Raw genomic sequence first — 22,380 nt, 5'->3', positions numbered from 1 at the left:
GTTTTAAGACCTACACGGGCACATTACGCACCGCTAGTGTCATGTGGGGACGCGTTACGAGCAGGACATACTTTTTGATGTCTATATCCAGATCGTAGTTGAGCTAGAGCGACGCGAGTCTTTCAAGGGAGACTGATTTCCTTTTCTGTAAGTTCAGGGTATTAAACTTTTATAACGGGCTTCGTCGGGCAATTCCTGGCATAGGGGTCCGACGCCTTTTTCTGGATATTACTGAGGACGTTTTCTATGTCTGTAAATTTTACTGACCTGTCCACCCTTGCAAAGGCAGCCTATTTAACAGCACAACATGGGACCACCCTCTGAAGTACACTATTCTAAGCCACTTTAGCTCCAATTATATCCAATGTTTGTTTTTTTGATAGCATTCAGGACACTTAGATTGTTATTTGTAGCTGGAATGCTTTATTATTAGATTTCAAGCATTTCTTAATCCAGATATTGAATTTCGTATTACAAATCGCATTCTTTCACTGTGTTCATTTCGCTAAACAAGAATTCGATTTATTTTTTATTTTGCGAAGAGCCTTTAATTAAATTCGAATAGGGAGATGATTATTAAATTAAATTAAATGAAGTGGAAAACACAAAGCACCTATTGAACTTTGAGGATTTTTGTTTTTGTTTTGTTCTTTTTCATTTCATTTAACATTTTTGCATAGGAACGTACATAGGTATGTATATACCCAGTCATCAGGTTGTCGTTTTTATGGAAAAACGAATTTGCAATATGTGATGCTGTAGTCATGATAAGCCTAAAATCGTATTTACCAAACGAGCCCATGAACACATGCTCTTTGGCGAGCACGAGTAGCACCGCGTGCCCTAGGAGATCTAAACATTTTATGAGGTACACCCTAAATAAAATCCGTACTTCGAAACCGGCTATAGTCAAAGATACTTTGGCAACCGGAAGATAATTTTAAAGGCTAAGAAGGCCACATTGCCGGAAAGGGGCGCCTTTGCTAAAGTAAAATATACAGTGAACAAATACAATACATCGTGGAAAAGCTACTCGTCACGTCGGATGTCAAAAATGATTTTACCTTAGCCAAGTGCTCCACTAGAACATTGCTTGAGAGCACCCAAAAAGCTATTACATATGTTCAGGTACTGCCCAGATCAACACGAATATATGTAACTTACCAAACAACTCTCAGTCGCAAAAGATTGAAGGCAGCCCTGGATTGTGCCTCTCCCGACCTCCGGCATGTACGCTTATATATTGTAACGAATTTTGAGAAATTCTAATTATTCTGCATCTTCTATATATATATTATATACGCTAAATTGTCAAATAAATAACTCAAATATTCACTATAGCAAACGTTCTTTTCTCAGAACACTATTCTGGTAGTAGTGCTTCACAATTACAATACACGCGTACATCACTAATAGCTTGCTAAAGTCTAACTGAGCCCTGATTCCTCAGCTTTCGCTGTTTTTAAACTCATTATTGCCTCGTTCGCCTATTTCTCCTAGGGTCTAGACTTTTCTCGAACAATTTCTTACTTATTTCTCATTTCTGTACTCATATTCACGTTTGTTTTCTGGTTACTTACGTGTATATGTGCGAGTAAAATAAGTTCTGCGCTTTTAGGTGTTGTTTACATGTACATATGTGTAATAACGTCCGAGCTCTTATGCGCTCTCACTGTTGCCTTTTGTGCAGACGTGTGGATATGGCTGTGTAATAATCGTCGGTTATTGCGATGTTCATGTTTGTATGTGTGTTTTCTCTTTCGGCTTCCCTCTTACCTTTGCTGTTTTCATGTATGTGTGGCTGATTACTTCGCTGTTGTTATGTATTTATTTACTAGCAGTATAATGACTTATCGAAGCTGCTAATATTCGACACAATATGCAAAAAGCGATGTTGCTTGCACAGGCAATGATACTGCACTTAACATCGCGCAACTGCGAGCAGGTGCAGATTATATACCTATATATATGACTGATCTTTAGCTGGTGAGAGCAAAAGTAGAGTTCGTTATTATCACGGCAAGTCGCATCTCACCTCCATTAACATGGCGTTTAGGAAACAGTAAGTAAATACATCCAACTCTAAGAAATTCACTTTCGCGAAGAGCCTACGTAAGGGCTGAGCTCACAATAATGTAACTGAGTCGACTTATAGCAAATTTAAGCGCTCCAAAGCCTTGTATTTGGCAGTGCCTCGGGCTGAAATTCAATACCTTTATATGCTAGACGAATGTGGTGAAATACCGGAAGAACTGAATCCCTGTCACCAATGCAGAGGCGTACTATGAATTTCACGAGCTTATAATACGCTCTACACAGAAGCAGTGCAGGTCGGTGTGAAATATGTTCTCACCAAGAAAAGAAAAGGATAGTAGCAAAGAAGTATATAGGAATGCTTAAACGGGACTTGGGAACTTTAAGTAATGGCTACCAATAAAAAGTTACCCCCCTAACTTTCGGGCAATTAAACCTTGTCATATAGAATGATTTCTTATTGGCTTATGCTCGAGGTCATACCGGCTTCGACGTTCTGGGAGACAAAACATAGATTTATTGGGAAGGTTTACCGCATGTGGTTCACTTGCCAGACATTATATTATTTGAGCTGCTTTTTTTGTATTTACGAAACAAAAAAAGGTATTAGTATCAAGTAATCGTGAAGTTCGATGTGTAAATTTTATCATCCTACTGGCTTGTGCTCGTGGTTTTCACTTCACATTTCTATAAAATATATAAAATAAATTTTAAACTTCTTTTAAGGTCGCGTATTTGCTATATTTACCGTAATATTATTTGGAGTATAAATAAAAATATTTTTTGTTGATATTGATGTTTTTTAGGGAAGGTGCCACGCCTCCTTTTTCCAACGTCATATAGCTACTTAGCTATTTTCATTATTTTACCATTACTATATGCAGAAAAATTCTATTTGTATGGCAGGTGCCACGCCCACTTCGTCCTCACCCCATATTTTTGTGGTATTAAGTATTGTCCTCATATAAATCCTGGCTGAATTTCAATCCTCTAGTAGGAATACTTCCAGTGCTATGTAGTACTAAAAATTTCATTTGTATGGGATGTGCCCCCATCCCCCCCCCCCCCCCCCCACCCTTTTATATATCGAACTCAAATGAAAGGTGTTAATGAGTATTTTAAAAGGGAGTGGGCCTTAGTTCTATAGGTGGACACCTTTTCGAGATATCGCCATAAAGGTGGACCAGGTGTGACTATAATGTGTTTTTATGATATGGGTATCAAACTAAAGGGATTACTTAAGGTTTTAAAAGGAAGTGGCCTTTAGTTGTATATGTAAAGGCTTCAATAAACCAATGCAATCATCATGTTTCATCCCTTTTTCGTATTTGGTATAGAATTACGACATTTATTAAATTTTTCGAAATTTTCGATATCGAATAAGTGGGAGTGGTCATAGTCGGATTTCGCCCATTTTTAACACCATGATAAAGCGAGTTCAAATAAGTACGTGAACTAAGTTTAGTAAAGATATATTGATTTTTGCTCAAGTTATCGTGTTAACGGCCGAGCGGAAAGTCAGACGGTCGACTGTGCGTGGCTTTAACCGATGGCATTAAAAGTATTCTAGACAAATTAAATGAAAAAGGGCGAACCCACGCCCATTTTGAAAATTTCTTTTATTTTTGTATTTTGTTGTACCATATCATTACTGGAGTTGAATGTTGACATAATTTACTTATACGCTGTAAAGATATTGAATTTTTTTCTTAAAATTTGACTTTTAAAAATTTTTTTTTTTAAAAGTGGGCTTGTTCTTCATCCGATTGTGCTAATTTTTATTAAGCATATATAGTAACAGGAGTAATGTTCCTGCCAAATTTCATCATAATATCTTCAACGACTGCCAAACTACAGCTTGAAAAACTTTGAAATTACCTTCTTTTAAAAGTGGGCGGTGCCACGCCCATTGTCCAAAATTTTACTAATTTTCGATCCTGCGTCATAAGCTCAACCCACCTGCCAAGTTTCATCGTTTTATCCGACTTTGGTAATGAATTATCGCGCTTTTTCGATTTTTCGAAATTTTCGATATTGAAAAAGTGGGCGTGGTTACAGTCCGATATCGTTCATTTTAAATAGCGATCTGAGATGAGTGCCCCGAAACCTACATACCAAATTTCATCAAGATACCTCAAAAGGATGGACGGACGGACGGACATGGCTCAAAAAAAAATTTCAAATTTCGATACTGATGATTTTGATATATGGAAGTCTATATCTATCTCGATTCTTTTATACCTAACAACCAACCATTATCCAATCAAAGTGATTATACTCTGTGAGCTCTGCTCAACTGAGTATAAAAAGTGTTCAAAAAAATCAACATAATACAGAGAATTAACAATTTTTAAAACAAAAGCGTGATACAGAAAAATCAATACAATGATCATTGTTTAATGCGTTGATGGCAATTAAAGCGCGTATGATAGGCCCATTTAGAGCACAATTAGACTTAAACTGATCAATAGAAAACATGTTATATGTTGATTGGACCAAATTCTTTATGAAAATGTTTGCTGGGTTGGAGCTGTTTTGGTCGATATGTATAAAGAAAAAACTCAAGAGTTTTTACTTTTCTCTTCTATGCATTTCGACGCATCCGCGTCATCATCAGGAAGTCTATTTATTTTCAAACAAACAACATGAAAATACAAAAGTAATCATTATTTTCAATAAACCTTACAAATTCAACATTAAAACAATAACTCACAATAATTTGATTAGTTGTACAAACACAATAATATCACAGGACAATCGACACATTCATTTTTCTTATTTTCTATTTTTGTTCTTATCATTTTTTATTATTGCTGTATAAGCGCTATTTGTATTGTCAATGTCTTCTTTAAAATTCATGACATTCGTCATATATTGTTGGATGCGGAGACTTTCCAGTGTCATCCTCCTTTTGCATCTTCTCTCAACATCTAAAATTTTTGCGTTCCCAAAATCAGCTGTATGGCCATTGTCAGTCAGGTGTTGAGAAAGCGCGAAAGATTTGTTACATAATCAAGCAACACAACAAAAACATCAAAAAACTGGCTAAACAAAAAGAGCGCCTAAAATTTTTACTGCGGTGCAAAGATTATGGCATCATTCCATCACATTTACAGGGTAAGACAAAAACGATACAACACTGCTTTAAACTAGACAACACACGACGAGACCTTATGAAATTAGAACAATGCTTTCTTCTGAAAGTCGTTAACTTAGAAATAAAAGAATCAAACATTAATATTAAAATTATCACAACGACCGTTAAGCACTTACAGGAAACGTTACAAAACAGACTTCAGCAAACAGATTACGAAAAAATTATAGAGAACCACCACTATTTTTCGACACAAATCGCCACAAACACACAAAGTATACACAACGACAAACTCCAGAAGCAAATTTCGAAGAATACTATAAAATTTGGCATGAGATTAAATGAAGATTGGTTTGTGAACAATACGAACATCGAAGTACCGCAGGAGTCGCATTGGTTATTGTCACTTGGCAACAAATTCGCCCTACCAGTGTCAAGAAAAACATTTTCACCCATTGAAATAATCGCCGATTTGGAACAATGCGTACAAAGTTTTGAGGACGAGAGGGAAAAAGATACTGTAAGGAGTGACATTGCGGCAAAAATCAATACTTTTCAACAAAAAATTAGAAACTGCACTAAGGACAAGTTTATACTGAAAACATCGACAGACACCAAAAGATTCCCTAACCAACACAGAAACGAGATCATAATAACAAATGCAGACAAAGGCAACAAGACAGTTATGATGTACAAAAATGAATACGAACTAAAAATGAAAGAGTTGCTAAACGACAAAAACACATACAAAACAATTAGGAATGATCCCACACAAAAACTGATGAGGAAGAATAACACAATTATAAATAATCTTTACAAACAAAGGAGACTCGATGCAAAACAAAAATTTCAGCTGACATCCGCGGCTGCTAATGCTCCAAGACTTTACGGACTTCCGAAAATTCACAAACCACACGCACCACTTAGACCGATTTGCTCATCTATTAATGTACCATGTTACAAATTATCAAAATTTGTTGGAAGCATTTTAGAAAATATTATATCCGATGATCTTAATATAAAAAGTTCACTTCAACTTAAAGAAAAAATCAATAATTTCACAATTCAAGACGACGAAATTCTCATTTCATTCGACGTCGTATCTCTTTTTACGAATATACCCATACATTTAGCAATACGCACTATTATGCGAAAATGGGAAAAATTGGAGACACATACACAAATAGACAAAAAACAGTTCCAGACGATACTAGATTTCTGCCTACGTGACAACAATTATTTTTCATATAACAACACCATATACCAACAAATATACGGAATGCCAATGGGCAACCCGCTATCTCCAACCATTGCAAATATCGTTCTGGACAAAATATTGGACGACAGCCTCGCTGAATTAAAAAGCAAAGACATATATGTCAAATACATAACCAAATATGTAGATGACATATTCGCAATTGTTAAAGCTAAAGACGTGGAAGACATACTAACAGTATTTAATGCACAGCATACCAGGATACAATTTACTAAAGAATTAGAGCAGAACAACAAAATTGCCTTCCTAGACGTAGAAATACACCGAAAAAACCAAAACTTAACGTTCAACTGGTATGCAAAGTCGATGGCATCAGGAAGAATTATCAATTATCACTCCAATCATCCATGGAAGCAGAAAATTAACACAGCAACAAGTCTAATAAGGAAAATACATCTTCTAAGTGACGGTGATTTCATAGAAGAAAACAAGAAGAAAATAAAAAATATTCTCTTCAAAAATAGCTACCCGAATACTCTAATAGAAAAGCTTATAATTAATACGACACAAGAAATGGACCACCCTAATTCATCAAATGGACAAACAGAAGCAAACACAAACAAAACTTATATTGGAGTTACCTATATACCCGGACTAACAAGTAATCAATCGCTCAGGAGAATTATGAAAAAAGACAACATAACATTTGCTCACAAACCACACAATACACTTAATCGTTTCTTTACAAAAACAAAAGACAAAATAGACAAGGGACAACAATGCAATGTAGTGTATAAAATTCAATGCAACGGTAACAACAACAATGCCTGCAATAAATGTTACATTGGCACAACGAAAAGAGCATTGAGAACGAGAATACACGAACATGAAATGGACGCAAAAAACAGAAAAACAAATACCGCGCTTTCTCAACACCTGACTGACAATGGCCATACAGCTGATTTTGGGAACGCAAAAATTTTAGATGTTGAGAGAAGATGCAAAAGGAGGATGACACTGGAAAGTCTCCGCATCCAACAATATATGACGAATGTCATGAATTTTAAAGAAGACATTGACAATACAAATAGCGCTTATACAGCAATAATAAAAAATGATAAGAACAAAAATAGAAAATAAGAAAAATGAATGTGTCGATTGTCCTGTGATATTATTGTGTTTGTACAACTAATCAAATTATTGTGAGTTATTGTTTTAATGTTGAATTTGTAAGGTTTATTGAAAATAATGATTACTTTTGTATTTTCATGTTGTTTGTTTGAAAATAAATAGACTTCCTGATGATGACGCGGATGCGTCGAAATGCATAGAAGAGAAAAGTAAAAACTCTTGGGTTTTTTCTTTATACATATCGACCAAAACAGCTCCAACCCAGCAAACGAAAACATGTTATGTTGCCGCAAATTCCGTGATGGAACATAAAAGTTCAAAGACTCCAAAAGCATGGGACAATCGATATTACCATTAATAATATCGTGGATAAATATTATAGATAAGATAACCCTTCTACTCTCTAACGTATGCAGATTTATTAGCCTACACCTTGAGATGTATGAGGGGAGGGGCAAATCAAATCTTTTATCTTATATACAGTATTTCATAAATAATTTTTGTACGTGTTCAATCCTTTTGTTGTGTACCTCATAATAGAGACTCCATATTATGGAACCATATTCCAGCCTAGATTGTACAAAGGCATTGTACAATAGCTTTTTAGTGTATGGGTCCTTAAACTCAGATCCATTTCTCTTAATAAAAGCCAATAAGGAATATGCCTTGGGATTATAAAATTTAGATGCTCATTAAATGTAAAAGCTGAATCGAATACAATACCCAGATCCCGAATTTTATTCACCCTAACTAAAGGCATATCACTGACGTAATAAGTTGAAATCAACTTTTTATATAATTTTGAGTACGTTACGCAGTAACACTTGTTGGCATTAAGTGCAATCATATTTTTACAGCACCAGCCATTAAATTATTTAACTCTGATTAAAGAGAAAGAACATCGGACTCATTCTTAATTTTGAAAAAGATTTTTAAGTCACCAGCGTAGAGGAGATAACTGCATTGCTTCAAACAAACACTCACGTCATTTATAAAAAGAAAAAAAAGAGATCCTGGGATACTACCCTGAGGCACATCTGAGGTTGCCACGTATGGTGATGACCTTACATTATCAATGATAACAAAATTTACTCTGTTAGATAAATAAGAATATATCCACTGCAAAAATACGGAATGAAACCCCAGTTTTTGTAATTGTGCCAATAGAGCTCTGTGAAACACTCTATCAAAAGCTTTGGATATGTCTGTATTGTTACGAATATTAGCAACACTAAGGGGTACTGCCATCTCTAAGCCGATGCTAAGCAGTGACTGTATGCACATCAATAATTCAATCATTATGTATACACAAATGAACGTACACGTAGCGGAGAAGCAACGCACACACACATGCAGATATCTTATCTGAGATATGCAATTATAATTGTGGAAGTGTCGCTCACAAATACACGCGCATATGAGAGCTATACACATACATCTGTAGTTATAATTATAGCAGATAACCAACTAGTAGATTCTAGAACAGAACCGCCTAGAAATGTCAAAGAGGAAACCAAACACTATAAAAGGCAGCAACAGTAGAGGCGCGAGAATCGGTTGGATTTAAGACGCTATCTAGCGAGCAATAGCAGTATTAGTTGCGAGTTATAAGTGTTATTGTGAAGTACCTTAATAAAGGCCATTTTGCATTATTAAATATTGGAGTTATTTATTCAACAGTTTAGTGTTTCGAACTTAGCAGAAGGTTGCAAATAAGAGGATTTGCAGAAAAATCGTTACAATTGCTGTCAGAAGAGGAATTGTTGAATAAATTCCGAAGATTGGGAATACAACTTGGACATGGCAAAGTTCAGTGAATTGAAGATCCAGCAACTGAAAAAGGAGTTGGAGAACCGTGGATTGAATATAACCGGCAATAAGATTGAACTTCAAGCACGGCTACGAGAGATAATTGAGTCGCAAGGAATTGATGTAGGCGAGTATGTCTTTTATCCTAATGGGGACGGGACAACAACAAAAATTGAAGAGAAAAACGAAACATCGCAGAGAGTTACGAGCACAGACTTGAACAAGAAACAACGAGTATGAGGGTAAACGTCTCACATGTAATCAGAGTTTATACTCGGATTGGAGAGAAGACCTCTCCAACCGGTGGAAGTACGAGGAAAGCCCCGTTACGTATTGTGGAAAAAAAACAAAAAAAAAAAACAAAAAACAAAAAAAAAAAAAAAAAAATGAAATGAAAAACGGAAAAACCTATTGAAAAAAAAAAATGAAATGAAAAACGGAAAAACATATTGAAAAAAAAAAAAATTCTATTTATACATATATAATTTATTTACACATATATACATATGTAAAAAACAAAACCCTACAATACAAGTAGTCGAACGCACAAGCATGCCACAAGCACTATATGCACAGTGTTTAAGGTAGGCTTGCAAATATTCGTAGAAGTGGTATGCGTCAAGCACATTCAGGTAGTAAGCAGGGCGTGTCAGTCCCAGCGTTAACCATACCGCGGCACTATCTAAGTACAGCAACGTGACCCCGACAGACGTAGAGCTTAGTGCTCAACCTACCTCCCGACGGAATACTTGACGGTAGTACCGGGGGTAAATGGTACTCAGACGGTAGGAGGTTTAGTGCGGTTAAAGTCCCACACTGACTATGAGGCTTTCGATACTTCCTCCTCGTAAAAAACAAAAAAAAAAAAAACAGACTTGAAGATGATTTTGGCTGCAATATCTGCACAAACATCGACAGTAACATCAATGTCGTCGCAAATGTCAGAAATGTCGTCAGAAATAACATCGAAGATTGAAGCACAAGAAACACGTATGTCAGAAATATCGACACAGATTACATCCACGATGGAAATTCAACTGGAAGAACAGAAAACATATATGGCATCCCAACTGGAAGAACAAAAGACATATATGACATCTCAGTTGGATGAACAGTTGAAAGCACAGGACGCCCTAATATCCTCGCAGCTGGAGGCACAGGAGATAAGGGTAACATCGAAGCTGGAGGCTCAGGATAAAAAAAATTTACAGTTTGAGGAAAAAATCGAGGCGAAGGTTTATGCTTTGAGAGGACGTATCGAGCAGTTGCAACTAAATCGCCAAGCAGTTTCAACGAGTAATCCAAAGGCAAAAACACCATCATTTGACGGTTCTGTTCCTTTCCAGGTCTTTAAGCTACAATTTGAGAAGACCGCAACAGTGAACAACTGGAATGCTGAAGATAAAGTTGCTGCACTCTTCGTAGCATTGAAAGGACCAGCTGTCGAAATCTTACAGACTTTTCCAGAGTACAAACGGAACAGTTATGACGCATTGATGGCTGCTGTAGAACGACGGTACGGAAGCGAACACAGGAAACAGACATATATAATAGAGGTGCCGTTACGAAAAAGCTAATGAGACTTTGCAAGAGTTCGCTTCGGATGTTGAAAGGTTGGCTCGTTTGGCAAATGCGGACGCACCCGTAGAGTACATCGAGAAGGTAAAAACCCAGAGTTTTATAAATGGCAGACGCGACGTAGAAATGAAGCGAGCGACATATACAAACCCAAAACCCACATTCGCAGAAACGGTATCCCATGCACTGACTCAGGAAACAGTCTCACTTTTGAGTAAGCCCGCATACAAAGCTCATCGCGTGGAAGTGGAAAGGCCAGATTGGGAAGACACAATTTTGGAAGCACTGAAGGAATTACAACAAAAAAATGCCGGATTTATGAAGTCTTTCAAGTGTGGTAACCCAAGTCACAGCACCGGTCATGGTATTTCCAACTTGGCTGGTCGTAAACGCAAAGCTGGAGGAGATAAGCAAGAGCGAGTCAAATATAAAGATCGAGAACTTGCCCCAGCTATTGAATGTTGTGTGATACCTATCTCGCAAACTGGAAGGAAATCGAGCAGTCTTACCGTCAAAGGAAATGTGGATGGCAAGGAACATGTACTGACTGTAGATATGGGCGCATTTCATTCTTTAATCTAATCCGATTTGGTCAACAGAAGAGTAAAGCCATTGCCTGGAGCAAAATTGCGTACGATTACTGGTGAGTATAACCAAGTCCAGGGAGAAGTGGTATGTGAAGACTTAATTGGGGAGGTCATGGTTCTACACAAATTCGTTGTGGCAGAGATCGTTGATGAAGTCATATTGGGAGTGGATATCTTAGTTGACTATGACATCAGGATCGATATGCATAGAAGGACTATGCAATATAAGAACAAGGATGTGCCACTTAACTTCAGTTTTGAGCAAGGGTAAGCGAGTGCTGGTGAAAGAGATTCGACAAAAACCACAAAAGTCAAAGGTAAAAGTTCATGGAACGAATGGGCCAAACAAAACAAATTCAAGGATACCTGCGAGAGAAATACTGCCATTGACAAACACGAATGGATACACCAAAACGAAGGAAAGAATTTTCCAGAAAGAATACGAGGGTAGTTTCAAGCCGGGCGCACTACTGTTGTGAAACGTGGGAACGATACTGAATATGCGAAGCCAATCCGTCAAGCGCAAGCTCTACGAAGTAGTTCATTGGCCAAACAACAGATTGTGAAGGAACAGCCCAGGGTAATGAGTAGTAAGATGAAACACAGTTCGGAAGGTTTCCGGGAAGGAGATTTGGTACTGCTATACAACCCTCATATAACGCATAACCAATGATAATAATTTACTCATCACCGTTTTCTCAAAAAGTTTTGAAATAACCGGAATCTTCGATATTGAACGATAGTTGGTGGCCTCATTTTTACTACCGCTCTTATGAATAGGTTGAATAAAAGTAGTTTTCCATTCATCCAAGAAAATACCAAGTCTTAACAATAAATTGAATAAATTCAACAACGGTTCAGCAATGGAACCAACACATTGCTTTAGAAGAAACCACAAGAATTGTTGAAGTTTAATCTCTATCTGCTTCAAAACAAATCAATAGCTTTTCTACAACAAGTCAAATCGATAACATGTCGATACTAAATCGATAACTTGTCGATCAAAAATCTATAACTTTTGGAGATAACAAACTGACAACACTCTCATCCTGTGCTTTCACCATGTTATATATGCGCAAGCTACAGGGCCGGATTAACCCTCAACGGGGCCCTAGGCAGCCATCAATTTGGGGGCGCTTTTTCTACGTCCGTTCCCTTCTTTTTTCGATTAAAAAATACAAACTTATATCTTTCATAAAAATTTTATTGTCATTGTGATATTATTACATATCAATAAAATTACTATCCACATTTTAAACATGTCATTTTGTACATTTGTTTTCGGCAAATTCATCAATTATATCATCAATATCGATTTTGTTCAATAAATCTGACTCAATGCAAAGTATAAGTAACATTTCGAGTCGCTCTTGTCGCTTTGTAGCTGTTTCAACAGCTTTGATTCTTTTTAATTGTGAGAAGGATCGTTCGGTATAACAATTTGTGATCATTAATGTTAAAAAAATCGGAGGAGCTATTTCTGTGCTAGGTAATACATCAGCTAATTGATCTTCCATTAGAATCTTATACAAGTGGCTATGAGTTTTTTGTGCATCAGTGTATTTGGAGTTCACGTAGCTTTGGAATTGTTTGCTTCATTTCAATGAAAAATTCTTCCAAATATCTAGAATAAAAACGAACTATGTTTTTTATAGCTTCGTGGAGGTCTCCATCAGTTAGAGAAAAGTTGATGAGAAATGCAAATCTCTCTGAAACTTCCATATACACTTTCGCACGTCGTGTGATTTCACTGTGAAGATTGTCGATGATTTCGAGGAAACCTTTTGTACTAAAATCATCGCGAGGCGAAAATTCTACTTCTGGACTTCGGGAGCATTTCCCTCATTAGGTTGGTTTTTTCTATGACGAGTACGTTTTACGATTTCTGTATAACCTACACCAGGTAATAATTGTTTTTTTTCCTCGAAATCATTGAAATTTTCACGGAATGAAACTAAACTCTCTTCTAACAATCAGTACAAAAAACCACATGTTTGCAAATCTGCTTTTTCACTTTACAATGACTTACTCATAGAGTTCCATAAAATCAACATGAAACCAAGTTAGAATTTTTGCATTTTATTCGCGATACAACTCGCCTCATGGCGAGTATCAGTATTTTGTGATTCATTATCAGCAATGATTTCTAGAGCCTCTAATATGATATCAAATGAATCGTAAATTGCATTCGTCGCATTCGAATGTGCCTCCCAGCGTGTAGTTGACAAAGTTTTCTCATTGTTTATTTTATTTTTTAATACGCCCCAACTTGTTACGTGGCTGACTGTTTGGGTGGTGAGGAGCGGCGGCAAGCAGGTATGCTTGCGGGCCCAGGCTAGGTCGTCGTCTTGGGCGGGGTATTGCACCACCGACCTCACCCGCAACCACATGAACCAAAAGGGTTCATACCTGCATGTATATATAAAGGAGAGAAAAGGCTGAAAAAGATAGAAATAAACGTGAGGGGCAGAGTTAAGAGGGGAAAAAGATGGAGGCCTGTCCTGTCAGGTGGAGTCTACCCTCCCTCTGCAGTGCAACTTGCACTGCACCGTGGGCACTGTGCTGACTCCTGTTTACCTTACAGTGCCCCAATCCTGACATGGGTCTGTCCCCTGTCACTCAGTCATTTTCCCTAAACACTCACTTTCACCTTACCTTACCGCGCGCAAGCGCAGCACCAACACCAAAATTCGACTTAGCCCTGCATTATTGAAAATATTAAAATTTCATCCAAACATAATTCTTATGATTTATTTACAAAATTTTTGGTTTCCAAATTACCAACTAATACCCTACTACTAGTTCAATAATTTCAACAAAACTTTAAAATCAAAATTTACTACAAAATAATTTTCCAAGGGCTTCAAAAGTTTACTCAAAGTAACAATAAAAAAATTGCTCAAACTTAATGCTAACTTTTATTACTGGCGAACATTGCGGCTAAGGCACGGACCTGGACACAAAACACATAAACACATAGACGCATATACACTCTGCCACTCATTGAAGCCAGTATGGAGACAGGCTGTCGTTACAGGCTCGCAACCGCCGATGGTGGCTGCACTATGGAGCGTGTGCGTAAAGAATCCAAACGCAGCCTGCTAAGTATTATTTCCTGCGTCCAACGTGTGGCCTCGACCCACGACTCAATGCCGGGCCTATTTTTTTTTCACGCCTTTAAACTTTTGTTCTGTTTAACTACGAACTAAGTCACTGGGCTAATGCTACTACTTAAACGTATATCACAGATACTACTCTACATATCTAATAGTAAATAAGATATCACAGATAAAATAAAAAAATAAATAAAAAAAATAAAATAAAATAAAATATCACAGTTAGCAGAACAACAAAAAAAAATTATAAAATAAAATATCACAGATGGCAAAAAAATGTATAAAAAAAAAATCACAAATCAAATAGTCAAGTAGGTAAAATAAATAAATAAATAAAATAAAAAAAATAAATAAATGCAAAAATAATCAAATAAAGCAAAATGTAAAAAAAAGAAAATATAAATAAAAATAATTTAATACTATAATCACATACGTCGATAAACTAATAAATACAATACGTCGACAAATAAATAAATAACATAGAACAAGAGTACTAGCACTACAAAAAACATTAAACTATTTTGCAAAAATGTCTTTAGCGTGGTATACGCCGATCTTTTTCCCATTGCTGTCGCCAAGCTCGTACATCGAATTACCTATAGAATTAAGTACGATACACTTTACTTGTTTCGGAGCTAGCTTGGCGTTGTAGTTATCGACCTGGGAACTTTGCTTAAAGTTTCGGCGGTATACCACTTGTCCAATTTGAAACTTTACATCTCTACTTCTAGTGTCATATATCTTTTTACTCCTATCATGGGCCAACTTCAGCTCTTTCATAATCTTGTTCCTAATCATTTGCATTCTATCGCTTGTTGCCTCTATCTCACAATCAACATCCTTTACCGCCGCCAGCTTTCGGTATAGCTCGTATGATGCAGCATGCTGTATCATAGGCATACCGAAAGTGGCATAATATGGAGACATGTTGATAGCTGAGTGTACAACGCTGCGGAGGGCAAATGCGGCATCGCTGACGCATTTGTCCCAGTTTTTCTGGTTATCCCTTATAAAGGATCTAATGATCTGCAGAGCAGATCTATTTACCCTCTCCGCAGCGTTACCCTGTGGCGAATAAAATGCAGTTTTTATATGTTTGGTACCATATTTTTCTAAAAAGTTGTTGAAGATCTCAGACACAAACTGTTTTCCGTTGTCCGAATGGACATATTCGGGCACGCCGAATATGTGGAAAACATCTTTCTCTAAATATTTTATGACTTCAGCTGAAGTTGCCCTTCTCATTGGTTTTAAAAACACAAACTTCGAGAAGTGATCTAAACATACAAAGACATACACATGACCCTCACTAGTACGCGGATAAGGACCCATAAAATCAATGAACAGACGTTGGAAAGGTCGTTCTGTTAGCTTCTGTTTACCCATCATCGGTTGTTTAAACACGTTTTGAGTTTTGTTAGTTTTGCAGGTTTCGCAGTCTTTTACATGGGCGCATACGTCGGTGACCATTCCTGGCCAGTAATATTTCTGACGTAGTCGTGACAGTGTCTTGTGGATGCCACCATGACCAGCGGACGGTGAGCTATGAGACGACTCTACCAGCCCCGGTCGCAGTTCCGACGGAACCCAGAGCTTCCAGGTCTGGTCCGCTAGAAGATCGTCCCCCCTGTCGAATTGCGTCCGTTTGTAAACGTAACCGTCCGATAAACACAGATCCGGTAACTTGTCTTTGTTCTCGGTGACCGTCTTTTTCAACTCCGTATACTCCTCCGACTCGAAGCACGGTGACTCGAGACACACGTCTATGGCTCGGTAATTCGTCTGTATTTCGTCCATGTGCATTCGTGAGAGTGTGTCGGGAACCACGTTTTGCGCACCTTTTCGATGTTGGATATCGAAATCATACCCCTGGAGTTTCAAACTCCACCTTGCCAACCTCCCAGAAAGATCTTTCTGATTCATGAGCCATTTGAGGCTGGCATGATCAGTTATGATGGTGAACGGGGTTCCTTCCACATAAGGTCGGAATCTTTTAACACTCACGATCGCAGCATAGCATTCTAGTTCTGTTATGCTGTAGTTCTTCTGCGCTTTATTTAGTTTTGCCGAAACGTAGGCAATCGGTCTTTCGTTCTGGTCATCGTCCAACTGAAACAAAACCCCTCCCACTCCGTCCGTTGATGCATCACATTGAATATAAAAACGACGCTTAAAGTCAGGATGTGTGAGCACCGGTGCCGAAACCAAACTCTGCTTTAAAATTTCAAATGATTTTATTGCTTCTTCCGTCATTGCAAACTTTTTGATTTTGTCTTTCTTGAGGCAGTCGTGCAGCGGGGCTGCAATAGTCGCATAGTCCTGTATAAAACGTCGGTACCAGCCCGACATACCCAGGAACCGTCGTAGTTGCTTCGGGGTTTTCGGAACTGGAAAGTCCCTCACAGCTACCACTTTGTTGGCGTCTGTCCCAATACATCCATCCCCGACTACGTATCCTAGATAGTGAACTTCTTTAAAACAAAACTTGCTTTTTTCTACGTTAATTGTTAACTTAGCCTCGCGAAGACACCGAGCGACCTTTTCCAATAAACACATATGGGACTCGAAATCTACAGAACAAACTAACAAATCGTCAAGATAAACAAAAACACATTCACGTAAAGCGGCCGGAATGACCTTGTCCATGAGACGACACATTCGTTGCGCTGCATTGCACAACCCGAAAGGCATGACGGTGAAATGGTATAGGGGTCGGCCAGGGACAGTAAAAGCAGTCTTTTCTCTTGACTTCTTCTCCAGAGGAATCTGCCAGAAAGCGTCCTTCAAATCTATCGCGGAAATAAATCGTGTATTTTGTAGTCGGCTGAGGATTCCATCAATGTGGGGTAAGGGGTAGGCATCCTTAATTGTTCGTTCGTTGACTTTGCGAGCGTCAAGGCATAAGCGGTTTTTCGTCCCTTTTATTACCAGCGATACCGGCGAATTCCAGCTGCTGTTGGACTCCTCGATGACTCCCATGTCCAACATTCGATCTAACTCTGCGTATATGAGTTTTTGAATAGCTGGTGAAATCGGGTAATGGCGCTGCTTTACTGGCAGATTCTCGTCAACCACCTCGATGACGTGTTCCTCCTTATCTGTTTGACCTAACCCTAATACCGCGAAGGACGGGAATTGGGCTTTCACACGCTCCAACCTATTATTTTGCTCCGGCGTTAAAACGTGCTGCACAGCATCGAAAGACAAGTCACCCTCGGCGGGCACGAGCTCCGCCACACTGGCTATATTTGGACACACATTCCCATTCATACCCTTACTCACAACACTCATACCAAAGGCCTGCCAAAAATCTATCCCAAAATATACTTCCTGTTGCAGATCAGGAACTATCAAAAATTCTAATTCCCTGGTCGTATTATCCCACACGACTGGTAACTTTATGACCCCTACCACGGCGGTTTCCTCCCCGTTCGCGGTCCGGATATGTTGGCCCCTGATTGGCACAATCAAGGCCTCTTTACCGCACAGGAGTGCCGCTGAGCCTTTCCCTAAACAGCTGACACTCGCCCCTGAGTCCAAGAGAGCTAAAACTTCCCTACCTCCTATCGCGGTTTTGGCGAAAAACCTGTTATCGCCTTTAACAGTCACAATTGTTGAAATTATTTTATTTCTTAAGCGTTTGAAATATTTCCCCTTCTCCCTCATCTTTTCTATCTTTTTAAAATTTCTATTTCTCCTATTGTTTAGTATTGCTTCACAAAAAATCCTACGTCTTGCCTCCTCGTAATCTAACTTCCTCTGGTGCAAACTTTTGACCTCCCGTTTTTCTGTTATCCTTTCCTCTACCTTAACTTTATTCTCTTTCATTTCCTTCTTCAAAATCTTTACTGCTGGGTTGCCGGGTTGTCTGTCCTCTGGCTGGAGTCCCCGGTCAACTCCGCCAGTCTCGGGTTTCCCTGCTGAGGCTTAAATACACAAAAGGACGAATCACTACCACAAGCAAAACAGACCATATTGTGAAACGAGGACGTACACTTATTCGGCTTTTGGGCTTCCGCCGGGTTTTTCACAAAGTGATCCACCGGCATACCGCACGAAAAACACAGCATCAAGTGGAAGGGAGAAGCACAAAAGGAATTCACAGTCGACTTAGACGCAGGACTAACAGAAGGACGAACACTATTGGGGTTGGCTGGGGTTTGGTGTAGGGGTTGAGGTTGTGGTTGGTATTGGGGTGGGCGCTGAGGCTTCCTATCAAAAGCTTCTAACTTTCTCTCTCCCAGTATATCGGGCTGTTCGAACCCTATCTCATTAACTGGTTTGGACCGGTTCTTATTTTCCTTGATGAGTTTTTCCGCTCTCTTACACTCAGCTTTGAGCTCCGCCAACGAGTCCATTTTAATGGCGAAGGTCAGGTTGGCTAGGTACGGTTTAAGATTTCCCCTAATTATGCCAACCAATTCCCTCTCAGGGATCCTCTTCCGCAAACGGAACGTCAGGTTGTGGACTTCGCTATAGAAGTCGTCGAAAGCTTCTGCGGGCTGCTGTTTCCGTTCCATCATTTCACGGATTATTTCATAGTCGGACTCGGCGGACTTGAAGTGACTTAGCAGTTCTGCTTTCAGACCAAAATACCCAAAATCGGGCTCATCGGAATGGTCTTCGAGCACCTGCCAATACCACTTCAAGGCACCGCCGGAAACCAGACAATGAAAGTCCGTGAATAACTGGTAGTAGGAGATGTTGTGTTGTTCCCGCATTCTCTCCACCCGGAATACGAAGCTTTCGACGCTCATTCCCTTGTTTGTCCCATCGAATTTGATGTGCCACTTGTCCAAATCTAATTTTTTCCACCTTGGAGGGTTACCACCGTCCCGCTCGGCAGTCCGATTGGTATTCGGCGTACCGTCACGAGCAGTAGTTTCCCCCCTCTGGTTTTGAGGTTGTGGCGTTGATGCCACGGCGGACCGATGTCCCGAAGGTTGCGCGGAAGCCTCCATATCCGCTACGCGACCACCAAGGATATCAACATTGGTCTTAATGCTCCTGACCTCCCCTGCAATTTGCACAACCAAGTCTTGTTGTTGCGCCATCATAGCCATAATTCGGCTCAGCTGTTCGACATTGGTGTCTTGGCGGGTGGCTTCAGGAAGAGGGGCATTAAGACCTCTGGGATCCCCTACCGGTGCGCCCACCACTGGAACATCGCCCCCTCGGGCACCCTCATCTCCGCTATCCGACATTTGGCACACCAAATCGATCTTCTGAGAAAAGTTCAATGAATTTTCAGCCTCACTGACTGACACCCCGTTCGCGACAGAGATCCTAATCGGGCGTTCAGGGCCAAAAGATCCGAAGATCCGCGACGCGCACCTATTAAAATAGTCTGTGGGCACAAAGTCGACGGCCCACGGAATACCAGTGTCGATCTGGTTGAAAAATGAACCCACGATTTGATTTTCAAGCGCTCGAGTGTGACTTCTCGTAACGCGCCTATCGGAATTTAAAATCCCCAATCCCCCAATTACGCGGTTCTCTGTCTCTTTATCAGACATTCACTGTCTGAACAATAGATTTATGTCAAAAAATTTGAAAAAAAAATAAATTAAAAGAATCTATTTAGCCAGACACCCTAATATATCCAAGGACACGATATCCAAACCGCAACCCAAATGGAAAAAAAGAAGAGAAAAAAAATTATGCGAAAAAGAAAACAAAAAAAAAAAAAAAAAAAAAGATAAGATGCAAAGAAAATATTCCAATAAAAGCAAACTGTTTGTATTTGCAGATCTAAATAATAAAAGCGTAAACACTATAAGATAACAGGTTCAAATTCACCCAAAACCCAATAAAAAAATATATATAAATAATGGATATTAACTAATAGATATAAAAATTACAATGTAGGTATATAAAAATTCAATCAATTAATAGGTAATATGTTTGTGTGTATGTATATATGTGTATGGTAATTCAAGTAATGGTGTGGATATGACAAAACAAACTGAAATTGTATATCTTAAACGCCTAGAAAGGAATTAATAAAGTTCACCCAAAACCCAAGCTCAAAAATAAAAATAGAAAAATAAAAACTTAGTTCTAATTATTACAAAAAAATTCCAAGATACTCTGTAATTTATGGAATATGCTAAACACCTACAAAATGTATACGACTTTCAATATACATATGTACGTGTAAAAAAAACATTTTTTTTTTTTTCAAGTCCCTAATACTAAAAATGGAAAGCAATATGAAACAACCCTAAGAACGATATAATAGCAAAAACCAAAAATTTTATAACGCAGTTTGAACAAATTTGTTTGAAAATAATTCCAATAAGAAAATATAAAAAGACTAAATTGGAAATTAGCCAGTAAAAAAAAGTCACTACTGAAATTGAGTGTGTATTGGTGTGTGCGGTGCTGCCTTGGCGAAGGTTCGGTGAAGGCAGTGTGTTCGTTCGTATCTATATCCTGTGTAGTCAGTTTCCGTGCTGTCCGTGGAAGTGTGGCACTTCACGTTCAAGAACTTGTTCCTAAGCGTGGATGCCACACCTCCTACTCCTAAATATCGTGGCGACGACTGTAAACCTCACTTACCGGCAGTGCTGGACTCCCGGTAAGGTAGCTTGAACAGCTCGCCACGATCTCCTACCTAAGTCCGTCGCTAGCTAAGTGCCATACCAGTTACCACTTTGTCGAGCTGTTAAAGTTCAACAAAGGAACCCTGACATGGGCACTCAGCTAATCCCTATCCTCTGGTCATGATGACACTTGTCGATCAGGTGAACCCAACCGGCGTTGCCATCATGACTGTCCCCGTCCTGTCAAAAGACGGAAATAAGGATTGGGTTTGGAAGGGTAAAAGAGAAAAAATGGAAAATCTAAGAAAGGAAAGGTTGGGAAAAAATTAAGAATTTCAAAAATGACAAATCGGAAATAATTAATTAAAGTAAAAATGGGAAATTTAAAAGAAGAGATCATTAATCAACGTGTAAATGAAAAATTGGTCGAGCTATTAACGTTCGTAATACCAACGCTAAAAACTGATAGAAAATTTTGGAAACTAAAAAAAAAATGTAAGCGGAACTTGAAGGATTAATCGGGATCGAGAAAAAAAACTGCAAAACAAAATACAAATTTAAAATTGATAAAAAGGGAAATGGAAGAGTGAAAAAGGTGATCGGGCTATTGCCGTTGGGCGCCATTGTTACGTGGCTGACTGTTTGGATGGTGAGGAGCGGCGGCAAGCAGGTATGCTTGCGGGCCCAGGCTAGCTCGTCGTCTTGGGCGGGGTATTGCACCACCGACCTCACCCGCAGCCACATGAACCAAAAGGGTTCATACCTGCATGTATATATAAAGGAGAGAAAAAGCTGAAAAAGATAGAAATAAACGTGAGGGGCAGAGTTAAGAGGGGAAAAAGATGGAGGCCTGTCCTGTCAGGTGGAGTCTACCCTCCCTCTGCAGTGCAACTTGCACTGCACCGTGGGCACTGTGCTGACTCCTGTTTACCTTACAGTGCCCCCAATCCTGACATGGGTCTGTCCCCTGTCACTCAGTCATTTTCCCTAAACACTCACTTTCACCTTACCTTACCGCGCGCAAGCGCAGCACCAACACCAAAATTCGACCTGCATTATTGAAAATATTAAAATTTCATCCAAACATAATTCTTATGATTTATTTACAAAATTTTTGGTTTCCAAATTACCAACTAATACCCTACTACTAGTTCAATAATTTCAACAAAACTTTAAAATCAAAATTTACTACAAAATAATTTTCCAAGGGCTTCAAAAGTTTACTCAAAGTAACAATAAAAAAATTGCTCAAACTTAATGCTAACTTTTA

The 22,380-nt window shown here is 38.8% G+C and overlaps 2 protein-coding genes and 1 long non-coding RNA gene across 4 annotated transcripts in view; 2 read left to right on the top strand and 1 right to left on the bottom strand.

Annotated features, from left to right (window-relative positions):
* Shawl (Shaw-like) overlaps nucleotides 1-22,380 on the bottom strand; it is a 437,991-nt gene that overhangs the window by 74,520 nt on the left and 341,091 nt on the right. The gene's annotated exons all lie outside the window — the stretch shown is intronic.
* Nucleotides 1-22,380, top strand: part of LOC137239394 (uncharacterized) — an 853,500-nt gene that overhangs the window by 795,660 nt on the left and 35,460 nt on the right. The gene's annotated exons all lie outside the window — the stretch shown is intronic.
* LOC137242023 (uncharacterized) lies at nucleotides 5,741-7,736 on the top strand. The gene is made up of 2 exons (XM_067769385.1): nucleotides 5,741-7,546; nucleotides 7,638-7,736. The coding sequence occupies exon 1, from the start codon at nucleotides 5,814-5,816 to the stop codon at nucleotides 7,482-7,484; it is 1,671 nt and encodes a 556-aa protein (XP_067625486.1). The 5' UTR covers nucleotides 5,741-5,813; the 3' UTR covers nucleotides 7,485-7,546; nucleotides 7,638-7,736.

Source organism: Eurosta solidaginis, chromosome 2 (assembly GCF_040869045.1).
Source record: "Eurosta solidaginis isolate ZX-2024a chromosome 2, ASM4086904v1, whole genome shotgun sequence".
Classification (NCBI taxonomy): Eukaryota; Metazoa; Arthropoda; class Insecta; order Diptera; family Tephritidae; genus Eurosta; species Eurosta solidaginis.
This window is presented reverse-complemented; position numbering and strand designations above follow the sequence as displayed.